The sequence below is a fragment of the Lupinus angustifolius genome, chromosome LG06 (assembly GCF_001865875.1).
Source record: "Lupinus angustifolius cultivar Tanjil chromosome LG06, LupAngTanjil_v1.0, whole genome shotgun sequence".
Classification (NCBI taxonomy): Eukaryota; Viridiplantae; Streptophyta; class Magnoliopsida; order Fabales; family Fabaceae; genus Lupinus; species Lupinus angustifolius.
In genome coordinates this window covers 21,486,975-21,502,005 of record NC_032014.1, presented here as the reverse complement: position 1 = coordinate 21,502,005, position 15,031 = coordinate 21,486,975, and the positions used below count along the sequence as shown (strand labels likewise).

Here is a 15,031-nt window from a genome sequence, read left to right as displayed (position 1 = left end):
TTTGGACAGCAACGTGTCTATCGCTGCTACCACAGTGCCCTCCTTACGAAAAGGAATGATCGTAGGAGGGTCGCGACCATATAATGCTCGAAACGGAGACATGTTAATAGAAGCATTAAAGGAACAATTGAACCATAATTCTGCCCATGGTAACCATTTTGGCCACTGCCGTGGCTGTTCATTCACAAAACAGCGTAAGTAAGTTTCCACAGTACGATTAATTACCTCCGTTTGTCCATCCGTTTGAGGATGGTAGGCGGAACTAAAACGCAGCTTGGTACCTGCCAACCGAAAGAGCTCCTTCCAAAACAAACTAAGGAAAACTCTATCCCGATCCGAAACAATGGAGCAAGGGAAACCATGTAGGCGGACTATTTCCTTCACAAATACTTCAGCAACCTCCTTAGATGTGTAGGGATGCAATAAAGGAATGAAATAAGCAAATTTGCTCAATCTATCCACAACAACCATAATTGTGTCACCCCCTTTTGCTTTGGGTAACCCACCAATGAAATCCATGGAGATGTCCTCCCAAACATGGTTAGGAATCGGAAGGGGTTGAATCAAACCAGCTGGCTTCAACGCTTGGTATTTGTTCTGTTGGCACACGGTACAGGCAGCAATGAAATTAACGATATCTGTCCGCATCCCCTTCCAATGGAAGACCATAGCCAATCTCTTATAAGTTCGAGCCACTCCCGAATGACCCCCCCATGGTGAGGCATGAAACTCTTCTAATAACAGCGGAATACAAGCAGATTTAGTGGGTAAAACTAACCGACCCTTATACCAAAGGCAGCCCTTTGAAAGAGAATATAATGGATGAGATTTAGGGTCTTGGATCACTTCCTGTTACAGCTGCTGCAACTTGGCATCTTCCAAGATTTCATCTGCCAATTCCACCAAATCCACATTGGTCACCATCGACGTAGACTTATATTCCATGACCCGAGATAGTGCGTCCGCCACTCTATTTTTCGAACCTGGTTTGTAATGAATTTCAAAATCAAAACCCATCAGTTTGGTAACCCATTTAAGCTGCTCACCTGCCAAAACACGCTGATCTAACAAGAATTTGAGACTTTTCTGGTCCGTGCGGATGACAAAGTGATGACCCAATAAATATTGCCGCCATTTTTGGACCGCAAACACAATCGCCATCAATTCCCTTTCATAAACCGACTTAAGCCTTGCTCTTTCCGAAAGTGCTTGACTCACGAATGCTAAGGGCCTTCCTTGTTGCATGACGACAGCTCCTATACCGAAACCAGATGCGTCTGTTTCAATTTCGAAGGGGATTGTCAAATTCGGCAGCGCTAAGGTAGGAAGTTCCACCATTGCTTGTTTTAGTTCTTCAAAAGCGACTTGAGCTTCCTCAGACCAAAAGAATTTATTTTTCTTCAACAAGTGTGTAAGAGGTCGAGTCAAAATTCCATAATTCCGCACAAAACGCCTGTAATACCCTGTGAGACCAAGGAATCCCCGCAAACTCCGAATATCTAGAGGTACCGGCCATTGCTTCATTGCTGAAATTTTTTCTGGATCAGCTTGAATGCCCGTGCCAGAAATAATGTGACCCAAATATTCTATTTTTTCAGCCCCAAAACAACACTTTTTGTAATTAACCCACAGTTTGTTTTCCCTTAGAACCCGAAACACCCTTTTTAAATGAGTGCAGTGTGTCGTAATGTCGTGGCTGTACACCAAAATATCATCGAAAAATACTAAGACGAACTTCCTCAAATATGGCCTAAACACATCATTCATCAAAGCTTGAAAGGTTGACGGTGCGTTGGTGAGACCAAACGGCATCACCATATACTCGTAGTGACCTTCATGAGTTCGAAATGCCGTCTTCGGGATGTCTTCTTCCTTCATCCTAATCTGATAATATCCTGATTTGAGGTCCAGCTTAGAAAAAAGTGTTGCTCCACCTAGTTCATCCAACAACTCTTCTATTATCGGGATTGGGAATTTGTTTGGTACCGTAATTGTGTTGAGAGCGCGGTAATCCACACAAAATCGCCATCCTCCATCCTTCTTTTTAACCAAAATCAGTGGGCTTGAAAACGGACTCACGCTAGGCCTGATCATGCCGGCTTCTAACATATCCTTGACAAACTTTTCAATTTCCGCCTTGTGACTATGGGGGTGACGGTAAGGCCGTATATTTGGGATATCCGCACCCTCCTTTAGAACTATAGCATGGTTGCACGACCTTGTTGGTGGTAACCCTGCCGGATTCTAAAAAACATCATCAAATTCTCGAATGAGAGGTTGAATCCCCTCTTGGCTGTCTGATTCTGAGGAGCAACTCATGCTCATCATCCCAAACTCTACATAATACGCTTCTGCCTCATTCCTCATCTCTTTCATAATAGCCTTCACCGACGCCACTGTTCTGGACAATGTTGGGTCACCCCTGATTTCGATAACCTTGCCATTTTCTTGTATCTCTAACAAATAATGTCGCAGGTCAGCCGTAAATCTCCCCAAGCGTTTCAACCATTCATACCCCAAAATCACATCCACCCCTACCAACTCAAACAAGTAGAAATCCTACACCACCTTCACAGTAGGAAGATGAAGCTCCACACCTTTACACACTCCTTGACTACTTAAGCGCTGGCCATTCCCTACTTCCACATAATATCCCTTCGTATTTTCCGTTGGAATCTTCAACTCCTCGACAATGGATGGTGCCAAGAAGTTGTGAGAAGCTCCTGAATCCACCATCACTATAACCCTTTTTTCCTTTATAGTACCCCAAAGCTTTAAGGAATTCTTGGAGGTCATCCCTGCAATACTGCTCACATTCAATTGCAGATTGACTTCCTCCGCCGTCTCCTCCGTCACCCCACCTTCCTCTTGATCTTCCTCTTGCCCCAACAAAATAATGCGTAATTGCTTGTTGCGACCATGCCCCAGAACGTATCTCTCATCACATCGGAAACAAAGTCCTCTTCTTCTCTTTTCATTTTCCTCCTCCTTCGTCAACCGCCGAAAACCTGCTCCTCTTCGATTTCCACCGTGATTATCGCCGTCACAAGTGGTTATTCCACTTCTCACTTCTGTGCCTTCAGATTTTCCAAAATGAAACCGTTGGGTTTCCTTGGGACCAAACGTAACATGTGTTTCCTGGGAGCCCTCTTTGAGATCTTGGGCCCCGGCCCATCGCCCAGCTAATGCGGGTTTGCCAAATCCAGACCCGTGATTACGGTTCGGGTACCCACTAGACCGGCCCAGAACCCGGTTTCTTTCCTCAACCCTTTGTGCCATCTCCATTACTCCGTTTAAATCCCCAGATCCTCTCATCCTCACCTCTGCCTTAATGTCCTCCTTCAAACCATTCATGAAAACCCCTTTCATGAACTCTTCATCAGCAAAACGAAGAGGCGCCGACCTAAGTTCAAATTCCTCCCTATACTCCATGACCGTGCCTCTCTGCTTCAGCCCCATCAACACCTCATACGGATTTTCCGATGACGCTATTTGAAACCTGCTCATCAATGATTGGCGGAATAAAGGCCATCTCACAGCCACTACCATCCGAGATTCCCACCATTGGAACCAATTCAGAGCCTTCCCCTCCAAACACACCACCGCCATGTCCACCTTTTCTTCCTCTGGAATTTTATTAATTTCGAAGTAGCGCCCCACCCTATAAATCCACCCATGAGGATCGTCCCCTGTGAAGTACGGGACTTCCACCCTCCTCACCCTTTCACCTCTTCTGGTTTCTTCCTCCCCTCTTTCCCATTCACCATGGTGCCTCTCCTCTCGGTTACTATTTTCTCCCACACCCTCACGTCCTAAACCTCTGATTTCACCCACCGTTTCCTCCAATCGCTCTGTAACAGATTTCATTAAGGCCTCCATCTGCTGCCTTAATGTTTCTTGAAAGGAGTTCTGCAATCCTTCCAACCTCTTCTCTACATTCTCCAGTCTATTCTCCATTCGTGTTGATACCATCCAGAAGCTCCCAAGATCGGGAGCTCTGATACCAGCTTGATAGGAATCTCTTAACAGCAGAAAAATAGTACAAGAAGTTGAGAAGAAAATAACAGTGCAGAGTATTTTATTGATGGTGCAGTAAACAGAATAGGAAATAACATAGTATTGGAAGAAAAGATAAGGTAATAACGATAGGAATATTTCCTCTCCTTGTGACAGATTGCCACCCCCAAACTACCAAATGATTGCCTACGTCAAACCTCCACATTTCTTCCTCAAATACACCCTCTGAATCTGCTCCCTTCTTTCTCTTTCTGCCACGTGTGAAGTTAGTTACTACCATGTGCCTCAATTTCTATTTCTTCCTTTCTTCCTAATTTGCCCTGATCTTTCTTACGTCGTCTCTGATATACCCTTTGGATTGGGGTCCATCATACCCAAAACACAATAATTGGACAATGTTTTTTAGCTAAAAGCACTGAAACATTATAAGTTACCTTGCAGGACTAGTGATGGAACTCCAAAACTTATTTCCAACTAGTTGACAATTTTAACCTCCTGGTTTCCAATTATTTCCAACAATATTACTAAACAAATAAATTCAATAGCCTTTTTCATGCAAAAACATTTTTATACAATTCACACAAAAGACTATCTTAAAATTGCTTTTCAGCAAACTTACCCAAACATAAACAGACTCACCTTATAATTGATTATAATCATAATCAAATAATTATAATTTAATTTTCCAAGCTATACTAAACACACTAAACTTTAAAAAATAGTTAATCTAATGACATGAAATTTTCTAAAAAGATAAAAGAGTAAAATGTAATTTGAGCTTGAGCGAAAACATATGCTAATGGAGAAAGCATACCAGCATTTATCTCATTCATGGCTCTTTTCACGCGCTCATCTGGTTCGATATCCACAATAAGAGTCTGAACTATCTCATACCCATAAGCAGACATCGCCTAGATATGGAGAGCAAGTCAACGCCAAACATTATGAATGTCTAAACCCTTAGTTCTTAACACAGAAAAACAGAAACAAGATTTACCTTTTCAAGTTCTTCCTCAACAGCTTTTCCAATTTCATTTTTCTGTTCAAAAGAGGTATCTAGTTCCATCTTCGGAACAGTTGCCCGGATAACTGAAATGACAAGAGTAATTTATCAGTTTCTCAACTTCTTTTAGGAGTTTCGGGTCACAAATCCATACCATCAAAGACATAGGCTTGAATCTGTTCTCTGGTATTACTAAGTTTGTAAAAAGCATCCACTGCCTTTTCTGCCAGTGCTCGATATTGTATAGATGCAACCACAGTGACAAAAACATTGTCCTGATGGAACCAGGAAAGATAACATGTTCAATATTTAGTAGAAAAAGATGAGAAACACATATATAAAATAAATGTGAAGAGAAATCGGATAACCAGAGAAAATCAGGAAAGACATGTGCAATTTTCTGTGGTAAAGATGAGCATACACAGAAGGTTGTCAAACTCTAGAGTTGAAGTAAACTCGTGAACCCTAATAAACCTAAATTCTGAATTTCACTCGTACACTCGTAAGAGTTAGAAATCTCAAATGTTATTTAGAAACATATTCTAGTATACCTAAACATAGTTTAAACGAATGAATGAATATAGGCTTGTAAACCAGCTAGTAGAATCCAGAGTTCACAAATTTGATTACTTGAACTCGGAGTTAACCAAAAAAGAGAGTTTACATGTGTGTTAAGTCACTTTAGTGAGATAAGATTGTAAAGTTGAAATTTCTTGAAGAGTTAGCTCAATAATTTAACAATACCATACATTGACAATCATATTGTTCTATAGATATTTGTGTTTTATACATTTAGGTTTTGTTTAAGAGTTACAAGGGAAAAGGTGAAAGGGTTAGGAATGGGAGGAAAAAAGGGAAAATGAAGGAAGTATGAAAGTTAAACGAGGGTAAACTAAGGATAATAATGAAAAATGGAAAATAATGTATAATTATATAATATTACAAAAAATATTTAGTTATTTTGATATTTTATCTCTAACAAACCCCAAATTAATTGGGGAGAGTTTGAGAAACCCTCCAAAACCTTCTCATCTCCTTCATCCAACTCAGGCTTTCCAAAGTCATCTCTTCCCTTCCCTTCCCTTCTTCTCCAAAACCCTACTCCCAAACAAAGCTTTAAGGTCTTAAAAAACAAACCTTAGTCTTGGTTTCGCAACGAACATCGAGCTGCTGGACACGCAATGAGAGGTAACCAGCAATTTGATTGCCAAAAAACCAAGGGACACAGTGGCAACCAGGTTGAAGAACATCATCATATTTCCCAAATACTTCTTTTATAGCTACTGTTGACTGATCCACTTGAAGACAACCTAGAACTAGTCCCATCTTCGCAAATAACCTAAACAAACACAAACCTTATATTAACACACGTAAGTTTTTTTTGTTGTTTTTAATGGTGTTAAATAACATAATTCACTTCAGTTACATGATCTATCTATATATGTGGCAGTTGCAAATTGCAATCAATTAAAACAAAAACATTGCTAACAATAATAATAATAATAAATGGAAAAACAAACACATAACGATCAAATTGGAAACGAAAAACAATGATGATAATAATGGAGAAGGAGTAGATATTGATAAGATGGAAATCGAAATGAAAGAATGGAAAGAGAGAATTAAAAGATGAAAGAGGAGAGGTAACTGATCCTGTAAAAAAAATGATATATCACCTGCAACACAAGGTAGAGAGAGAGAACAGAAAGAGATATAAATTGTGAATGAATAATTGATTCATTCAGAGCATCCGTATATATAATCCATAATTCTTTCATTACATCTGACTTATATTCAATATCAATCTTTAATCTTCTTAAATCCTGAAATAAATGAGGAAAAGAAAAAAAATATTAAATAACATTTTAAATTTCACCTATTTGATCAATTAAAAAAAAAAAAATAACTGAAATTGAGTGTAACTAATATAAATATACGATAAGATATTCGTCTACACCCAAATTAAGTTATATTATACTATTGATTTTCTTATTTCCTCTATATATATATATATATTAAAAGAATGTAATATAGTGATACATTAACTATATATATTTATTATAAAATGATATTATTATTTTACCAAACACCTATTTAACTCATTTATGATTTTCATAAGTACCAAAGTCGTCTTCAATATAAATAAATTATTAAATTTAGTCTTCATTTTCTATGTCCATAAGCCAGGTAAATCATTCTACCTATTTGTGTTGCTGAGAAATGTCGATTTTTTTATTACTAAATGATAATATGTATGGAAATCAGGAAGGACATGTCTTTACTCATATTGTTTCATATTTTTATACAAGATAATTAACTCATCAATTCAGTGTCAAAATGTATAATATATATATTATATTTTTTAAATATACATTTGACACTTGTTTGTAAGAATATATACTTTTTCCAACCATAGTCGGAAGTAAATTTTCATTTTCAACTAAGTACTTTTGAAATTGTTTTTGACACTTTTGAGTCGAAAGTGAAAAGTAATTTACTAAAACAAACTCTCACAATAAAAATGAAAAGGTTCGATTTGGGGTTACGAGTTTTGTGAAAAATATGAGGGAGTTAAGACATGAGGTTGAGAGTATAAAGAAGGAGAGGATATTGTAGGATGTTTTAGAATATTTGAGTACAAAATTAAGAAAGGATTCATCCAAAAAAGTGTATCCCAATTCTTATTATTCAATCTCATCCTTATGGAAGAGATTGGGTAATATGGACAATTTCAAACTCAACACCATCCACAATTTCAAACTCAACACCATCCACAACTCTGCACAATTTGTTCAAAAATTTTATTCACTACTTTTGTATATATCAATAAAACACAAGCCCAAAGTTAAATGGGATTATTTCATAAAGGTCTTTTAATCTATTTTTTTTCATTCCTATAAAAAGAAGCTTTAATTAATATTATTATTATTAAATGATGAAACAAAGAAGGAAAATCTATTATCTTATTTTTGTACTTTATCTCATTTTATACTAAAAGAATTGATGGGATCAATGGATTAAAGTTTGAATTGTTAAAGACTAAGATGATATAAACTAAGCCAATTGATTTAATCAGAACTGTTTGATAGTAGCTTAATATGCCTCACCTTCCCTTACATTGGATCAACACTCAACACATAGGTTACTTCTATACTTAGGAAATAAGAAATGATGGGGAAAATCCATCAACTGTATCTATGCTTTCGCATTGGGTTTTGGTGATTGTTGAGGATACTGATGGTGATAAGGAGATGCACGAGTACCATGTGATATCGAAAGGCTCCTTTGCTGCTGCCCATTCCGGCTGAGCAATGTGCCGCCTTGTGTTCGCCCGTTTCTAGTATTTGGGCTTGTGCTGAAGTGGTTGCCTTGCATTGTCTGGAAATAATAAGATGAGCTAGCCATGTCCTTCAGGTTTGGCAGAGGCTTCAAAGCTTCTACGACTTCACTCATTAACGGTCTGGCTTTCGGATCTCTACTAAGGCAGTGAGCGGCTAGATGAGCAGCTTTCTGAGCTCCTTTGATCGAAAAGTGACCTTCCAAACGAGGGTCGATCAACCGATAGAATCTTCTTCTCTCTCCTAGGTGTGGCCTAGCCCATTCTACAAGGTTATGTTCACCGTTGGGCCGGTTTTTGTCCATTGATCTTCTGCCACTCAACATCTCAAGCAGCACAACTCCGAAACTATACACGTCACTCCTTGATGTAAGATGTCCTGCCACAAAAACATAGAGCTGATTATGTAGGGTGATTAGTTGATGCAGATGTCAGATTCCATGATTGAAGCATCAGTTTTGGGCATTCGGATTATATGATAATCTAATTATTCACATATTTGATAATCTGAACCAAAGATTCTAGAAGAATATAATAGAAGTGCAGGTTCTGTAAGTTATCAACATTTTGAGAATGCAACAATTGCAATTATAAATCCTTGAACACAATTGGTCATGACAAAAACTACACACAACTCCCAAGTAAATTAGGATCTTAATCCTTAATCTGCCCATAAGAAGAAAACAATTAACATCATCGATAAAGGTCAAGAACATTGTACCTAGAGAACAAACAGGTCCCACAAGGAATTACATTCCAAATAAGTTGAGTTATAATAATCATCAGGGTCAGAACAAATGAACTCAGAAATAAAACTGACCCAAGAAATAGACAAATGAATTAGGATTTGTTAATTCACTGATAAATAACAACTAAAACTCGCAGATTTGGACATGGCATATCCAGCTAAACATACCCGTCATGACATATTCTGGTGCAGCATAACCATAGGTTCCCATCACACGAGTAGACACATGGGTTTTATCACCCTCTGGACCATCTTTTGCGAGTCCGAAGTCCGAGAGCTTGGCATTGTAGTCCTGAATCCTTAAGACATTAGGAATATTGAAAAGGAAGAAAATGTAATCTTATTGTAACATTTGGCACTTACTGCATCCAATAGTATATTTGAAGTTTTGAAATCCCTATATATTACTGGCCGTTCAGCTTCCTCATGAAGAAAAGCAAGACCCTTTGCAGCACCTAGCGCAATTTTCATCCTAATGGACCACGGAAGAGGAAGGGATCCTACATAAGATATCATATCTTCGTTAGAAGGTAAAGTAGATATAATCCAAAAAAATAGTTTAAAGCAGAAGTTCCAGTTCCAGTTTATATCGATTTCAATAATTCCTCCCAATTTTAATGGAATTCAATCTCTTTTAACGATTACCTTATCCCACTTTACTAGGAGTTTAATATTTTACCATTTAGGAACAGATTTTTCAATTTTCAAAGTCATATCAGACTAAAAGACACTACTTTTAAATGAAGCAAAACGTAATGTATCATTAATTGAAACTAAACACACATAAGATAAGACAAAACACACTGTTTGACCAAGTAAAATTTAAGAAAAATGAGAATAAAGGGAAACTTTCATTTTGGGTTGAGTGAGATCCATTCTAGAACATGAAAACTGATTAAGAACTCGCGAAAACGCAGCAGCTCGAATTGGTCTCCGTCGGAGATTTACTTTCGACACCATATCAATGTATTCCTGCAATTCAAGGAGCGATTCTCCAAAGGCTGGTGTCGTCTCTATGTGTCGAATCATAAATGGTTCAATTTCGAATTTTCGAGTGATTCTCCACAGGCTCGTGTCATCTTGTATGCATCAAATCATAAATGGTACAATTTCAAATTTTCGATTACCATGATTATACGGTATACATGGCCATCAAAATTGTACAATTCGCGAAATCTACACAGCATATTGAAGCTTCTAATTTTTCTATTTATACCATCTATTGGCTGAAGTAAATCACAAAATAATTAATATTCTTCTCCTTATATTTCCTTTTAATATTTCTCATTCAGTTTCCACCTTTCTATGAATCTTGAACTTTAACATTGTGATAGCTGATACTTAATGGTTTATGAAATTATGAAGAAAAAAAGTTGTCCATATACTGAGCAAATTCAAATAAGCCATTTTAAGATATTTTTTATTGTGTTAACAAATCTTACGACTTATGATTCAAAATTTGGCCTAGAGATGCGATTAGACAACCTTGTACATTAGTTCTAAACGCACATGGAAAGGTGTAGTAACTATCATTAAAAAATAAAAGTAGAAAGTAATTAGTCCAAAATAGTAACTTACTCCTAAACAGGTGGTTTTCCAGGCTTCCCCGAGGCATGAACTCGTACACAAGCAACCTTTGATCATCTTCAATGCAATAACCTATAAGTTTAACAAGGTTTGGATGAACAAGATCACCAAGAAAATTTACTTCGGCCTGTCATACAAATCAAACAAGAAATTAAAAGTGAAAACAACGGATAGAATTCAGCATAGGAAAGACTAAATCAGTAAAGTTACAAACCAGCCATTCTTTATGACCCTGTAGCCCATCATGGTTGAGGGTTTTCACAGCTACAGTAAGCCCTGTGCCAGGTTTCACCGGTGCAGTTCCATTTTCTTCGATCCATCCTTTGAACACGCAACCAAAACCACCTTCACCAAGAAGGCTCTCAGGCCGAAAATTTCTTGTTGCGAACTTAAGATCATTGAAAGAGAATTTTCGAAGCCTTGAAGCAACTTTAAGCTCCTCTTCAAGTTTGGAAGTGGATGCATTGCTTTCAGTATTACTGGTGGTTGTAGAAGAGACTACAGGAACTGTTGGTTGGTCTCTACTTGTATCGTTAGTTGATTTACTTTCAGCTGATGAGAAGTCAAAACCAGAAAATAAAGAATTTTCTTAGAAAAACCAGTATCATGAGGTGAAATAACTCCCAGGTCCCAGCCAATCATGTCTAGGGGAATACGACACGTAACACAAGCATGATTTGCAAAGCACGGATACGACACGTAACACAAATAGACAGACATAGACATGGGAATACGACAGACTTTAAAGATGATAGGACATGGCATGGCTATGAATATGATATAAAACTAATGTAAGCTTAACATAAAAGCATGAATCTTAAATGGAAAATAGGAATAATGTTTTAAAAGTTACATAAGTCATTGTAAGCATAATAATATACTAATGCTTATCTAATCATTGGAACATTTCTATCTATAATGGTTGTAGAGTACAATTAGCATTGTCCATGAATTATTTAATACAAATACATGTCCACGACGGACACGACAAAAACGGACATTAACATGGAAAGTTAGCAACTAGCTTGAAGTGTTTGTTATACATAGGCCATGCTTGCCGTTTCCAAATTCTCGCGAAATCTTAACTAAAGCATCATCATCTGTATTTTATCACCACCACTAGGAATATTTTTTAACACATAAAAGTTTTGAATAAGCAGGAACTAAGAGAAACTCAAATTTGTTAACTTTAAAGCAAGTAATAAATCTATACAAGATATTCGACTTTGTATGATAAAAACAAATCACAAAAAAATACATATCTGAAGATGGAATCTCTAATAACATAGTAAGCACAATAATTGTTCTAAAGAGAGAAAAAAGGTTACCATAATTAGTACTTGTGCCACTAACTGAGCTATCAACTTTGGATCTTAAAGAAATGCAGCTTCCAAAGAATCTGAACCTAAGCCAACACCTCCCAGACACTGTTTCCTCTTCCAAAACATTCTCTTCATTTTTCTTCTTCTTCTTCTTGTTACCCTTTGATTTAGACACATCTAAAGACTCCACCACCTTACCCATCTCTACCAAATTCCCTAAAAAATCATCAAAACCAAAAAAAAAACTGACCCACAATGCCCAAACCTACCAAAATCACATTCAACCCAAGAACAGGATGATAAATTCCACAACCAAATAGCAACTAAAAATCATAACTTTACCACTCAAAACACGTCAAAAGTAGAATCACAACAAAACCCAGAATTTTAAAGTGATAAAAATAAAGGGGTTAGATCAGAAGAAGCAGATCAAAAACAAAAAGAAAAAAACCCTTGAAGTAACCCTAGATTGTTGAGAAAAGTGAGGAAGAGAAGAATGTGAAGATAAAAGAAGAAGAGAGAAAGTAAGATGAAGTGAAGAAAAGACAGAGTAATATAAGAAATGTTGTGTTGTTGGTATGTTTTGTGTTCCTCCTATGTAAGCTGCTACCAAGTACAACAAAACACGTTGCTCAATTGAAACTTTCTCAAAAACACAAATGTGGTAAATTATTATACTAATTAACTATAAATAAGACCAATCAATTACTAAACTGATCTTTTTCCAACTTCATCTTCAAAAAACAAAACTTTTCTTCTTTTGTTTTTCTCATTCAATATGAAGAAAATTTAAAAATTCAATATTCCTTTGTGAAACTATTCATTGAAAAAATTAACCTTAAGTGAACAACAAAATAACTAATCGGACTCATTTAAAAACATAAAAAATTCAAAGAAATTTTATAGAATCAAATTTAAAATAAATAAAAAACAACTTGAAAACTAATCTTATAACTTTTTTGCATATACTAATTTTATAGCTATATTAGGTACCAATACTCAATGTTATTATTTTCCTTCTTTTCCACATGATTATTAATGAGTAATTTCTTTGTGTGTTAGCTCTATTGATTAAAATATAATAATTTAATTGTGAATTAATATTGATACTAATATTGATTTAAACATAACATTGATAATAAAAATAACTTAATTCCGTTTTATTTTACTGTCAATTACTCATGACAGTACACTTCTGCAATTCTCATTATGTTCTTAATTGTATAACTTTGATTTATAAACAGAATAATTAACACATTAATGTAATAATACATTTTTATATTATCAACATGTGATTTATTATTTATATCATCATTAACTCTTGGATAAACATAATATACAAAAATAATGAATAATGCACTTATCATATAAAAAGATTACACGACATATATCAAACTCTATAAGAAACTTACTACTTTCATGATTTTGGCACAATGGAAGATTATCACGGAGCTCCAATTTATTTTAGAGATAATTTATGTTGAACTTCGTGTGTTAAAGAAAAATTATTGAATTAAGCACGTTATAGGAAATTTGTTTTCAATTATACTAATTAAAGAGGTTGATACAATTTTTTATAAATAAAAAACAGAAAAATGTTTATTGGGATGAAAATGTTGTGTTAAATACAATATGGAATCAAAATTAAAAGAAAAAGTTGCTAGGAGTTTTAGACTTTGAGTTATGTAATTAAAGATGACAAACAAACGTGAATTCTTAGGTACCCATGAATGAAATCACATGAGTACAATCATCTATTATAAACTGGTATTAGCAAATTTTGGAATTAGGTTCTTCAAATTAATTGTAATATATTTATCCGGCCATGAATATAATGATAGTCGTGCACATAGATATCCACAATTTATCAAATTATTTTAATATCCTCTTGAATTATGATTTTTAAATTTATATGGTTTAATTGGTGATACATTCATAAATTTGGTGATGCACACTATACACAATATTGTTTTCATCCTTAAATTTGGTGTGCTGCACACTATACACAATATTGTTTCCATCCTTAAATTTTGTGCACACCCTGTTCAAACAATATTGTTTTCATTGTTAAGTACGTTATATATAAAATGTCCAAAAATAACTTCCCTACTATTTTTAAATTTTTTTTAAAGCACCTAAAAGAATTCCATGAATACTTTTTATATATGTAGTTACCTATTAAAACTCACATGAAATTAGAAAGCAGGTACCTATATAAGTACAAGTATACCAACAGGCGTTAGTTCAAGTGGTACATGTTTGATTCCCCTTAAGCAAGGTCTCGAGTTCGAGTCTTGTGGATGAAAAAATGTCCACTGAAAGAGTTAACCCTACGTACCTACGGATATTTCCGACTCAGATAGGATTGCCTCTAATGCGAAGATACATGTGAGAAACCAAAAAAAATATAAGGACAAGTATGTACAAGTAAAAAAAAAATTATGCACATCATGTAGCCGATAGCTACTATACGTACATGTTTGTACACATTGCTATCCCTAGGTGTAATTGAGCGTGCATGGACAAGTAGTTCTAGTAGTCTAAGAAGTGGGAAAATGAGCAAGAAAGAGAAAGGAAGAGAGAAGAGATTCACTATAGAAGAAAACAAGTTACACTTCATGCTTATCTCAGTCTTTGGTAGTATTAGTGTATCCCCGTTTCATATGATACTAGCAGTATATGTATACTGCTTCGTATTACTTCTATCCAAGTCAAAACAATGTAATACAAATACATCAGATTGAATAATTTGAAATTATAAAATCAAATAACATAGAGGATATTTTTTTATGTCGAATCTTATTAAGCCAAACCTCGATTTATATTTCGGTTGAAAATGATGGTTTCTTTTAGGGTGTTAACCCTAGTAAACAAGAAAATAAAGATTCTAACAAAACTATAAAATATTGAAAGAGAAAACAATTTTTTATTCACGTCTTTTTATTAGGATTAATATACATTAAATAGTGATGCATACGAAGCTATGAACTTGTAAACCTAAAGTCTAATTTATTTAA

The 15,031-nt window shown here is 35.5% G+C and overlaps 2 protein-coding genes across 2 annotated transcripts in view; both read right to left on the bottom strand.

Moving 5' to 3' along the window:
- LOC109350154 (hypersensitive-induced response protein 2-like) overlaps nucleotides 1-6,661 on the bottom strand; it is an 8,846-nt gene extending 2,185 nt beyond the window's left edge. Inside the window, exons 1-5 of the mRNA XM_019591310.1 lie at nucleotides 6,616-6,661; nucleotides 6,158-6,367; nucleotides 5,175-5,295; nucleotides 5,015-5,106; nucleotides 4,832-4,928 (exon numbers count right to left, since the gene is read on the bottom strand). Of these exons, the coding sequence (XP_019446855.1) occupies nucleotides 4,832-4,928; nucleotides 5,015-5,106; nucleotides 5,175-5,295; nucleotides 6,158-6,346 (499 nt within the window). The 5' untranslated portion in view covers nucleotides 6,347-6,367; nucleotides 6,616-6,661. The remainder of the gene's footprint in view (nucleotides 1-4,831; nucleotides 4,929-5,014; nucleotides 5,107-5,174; nucleotides 5,296-6,157; nucleotides 6,368-6,615) is intronic.
- Nucleotides 8,122-12,503, bottom strand: LOC109350153 (probable serine/threonine-protein kinase PIX7). Its single transcript, XM_019591309.1, has 6 exons — nucleotides 12,021-12,503; nucleotides 10,907-11,244; nucleotides 10,684-10,819; nucleotides 9,469-9,605; nucleotides 9,274-9,397; nucleotides 8,122-8,736 (listed from the first exon to the last, which is right to left on the bottom strand). Exons 1-6 carry the CDS (start codon nucleotides 12,214-12,216, stop codon nucleotides 8,216-8,218), a joined length of 1,452 nt encoding a protein of 483 aa, XP_019446854.1. The 5' UTR covers nucleotides 12,217-12,503; the 3' UTR covers nucleotides 8,122-8,215.

Excerpts from the sequence above, each read along its gene's own strand:
- LOC109350153 (XM_019591309.1), bottom strand. The coding sequence starts at position 12,216 with ATGGGTAAGGTGGTGGAGTCTTTAGATGTGTCTAAATCAAAGGGTAAC. Across the intron at positions 10,820-10,906 it reads AGGGTCATAAAGAATGGCTG|GCCGAAGTAAATTTTCTTGG; the intron begins GTTTGTAACTTT and ends TTTGTATGACAG. Across the intron at positions 8,737-9,273 it reads ACCAGAATATGTCATGACGG|GACATCTTACATCAAGGAGT; the intron begins GTATGTTTAGCT and ends TTTTTGTGGCAG.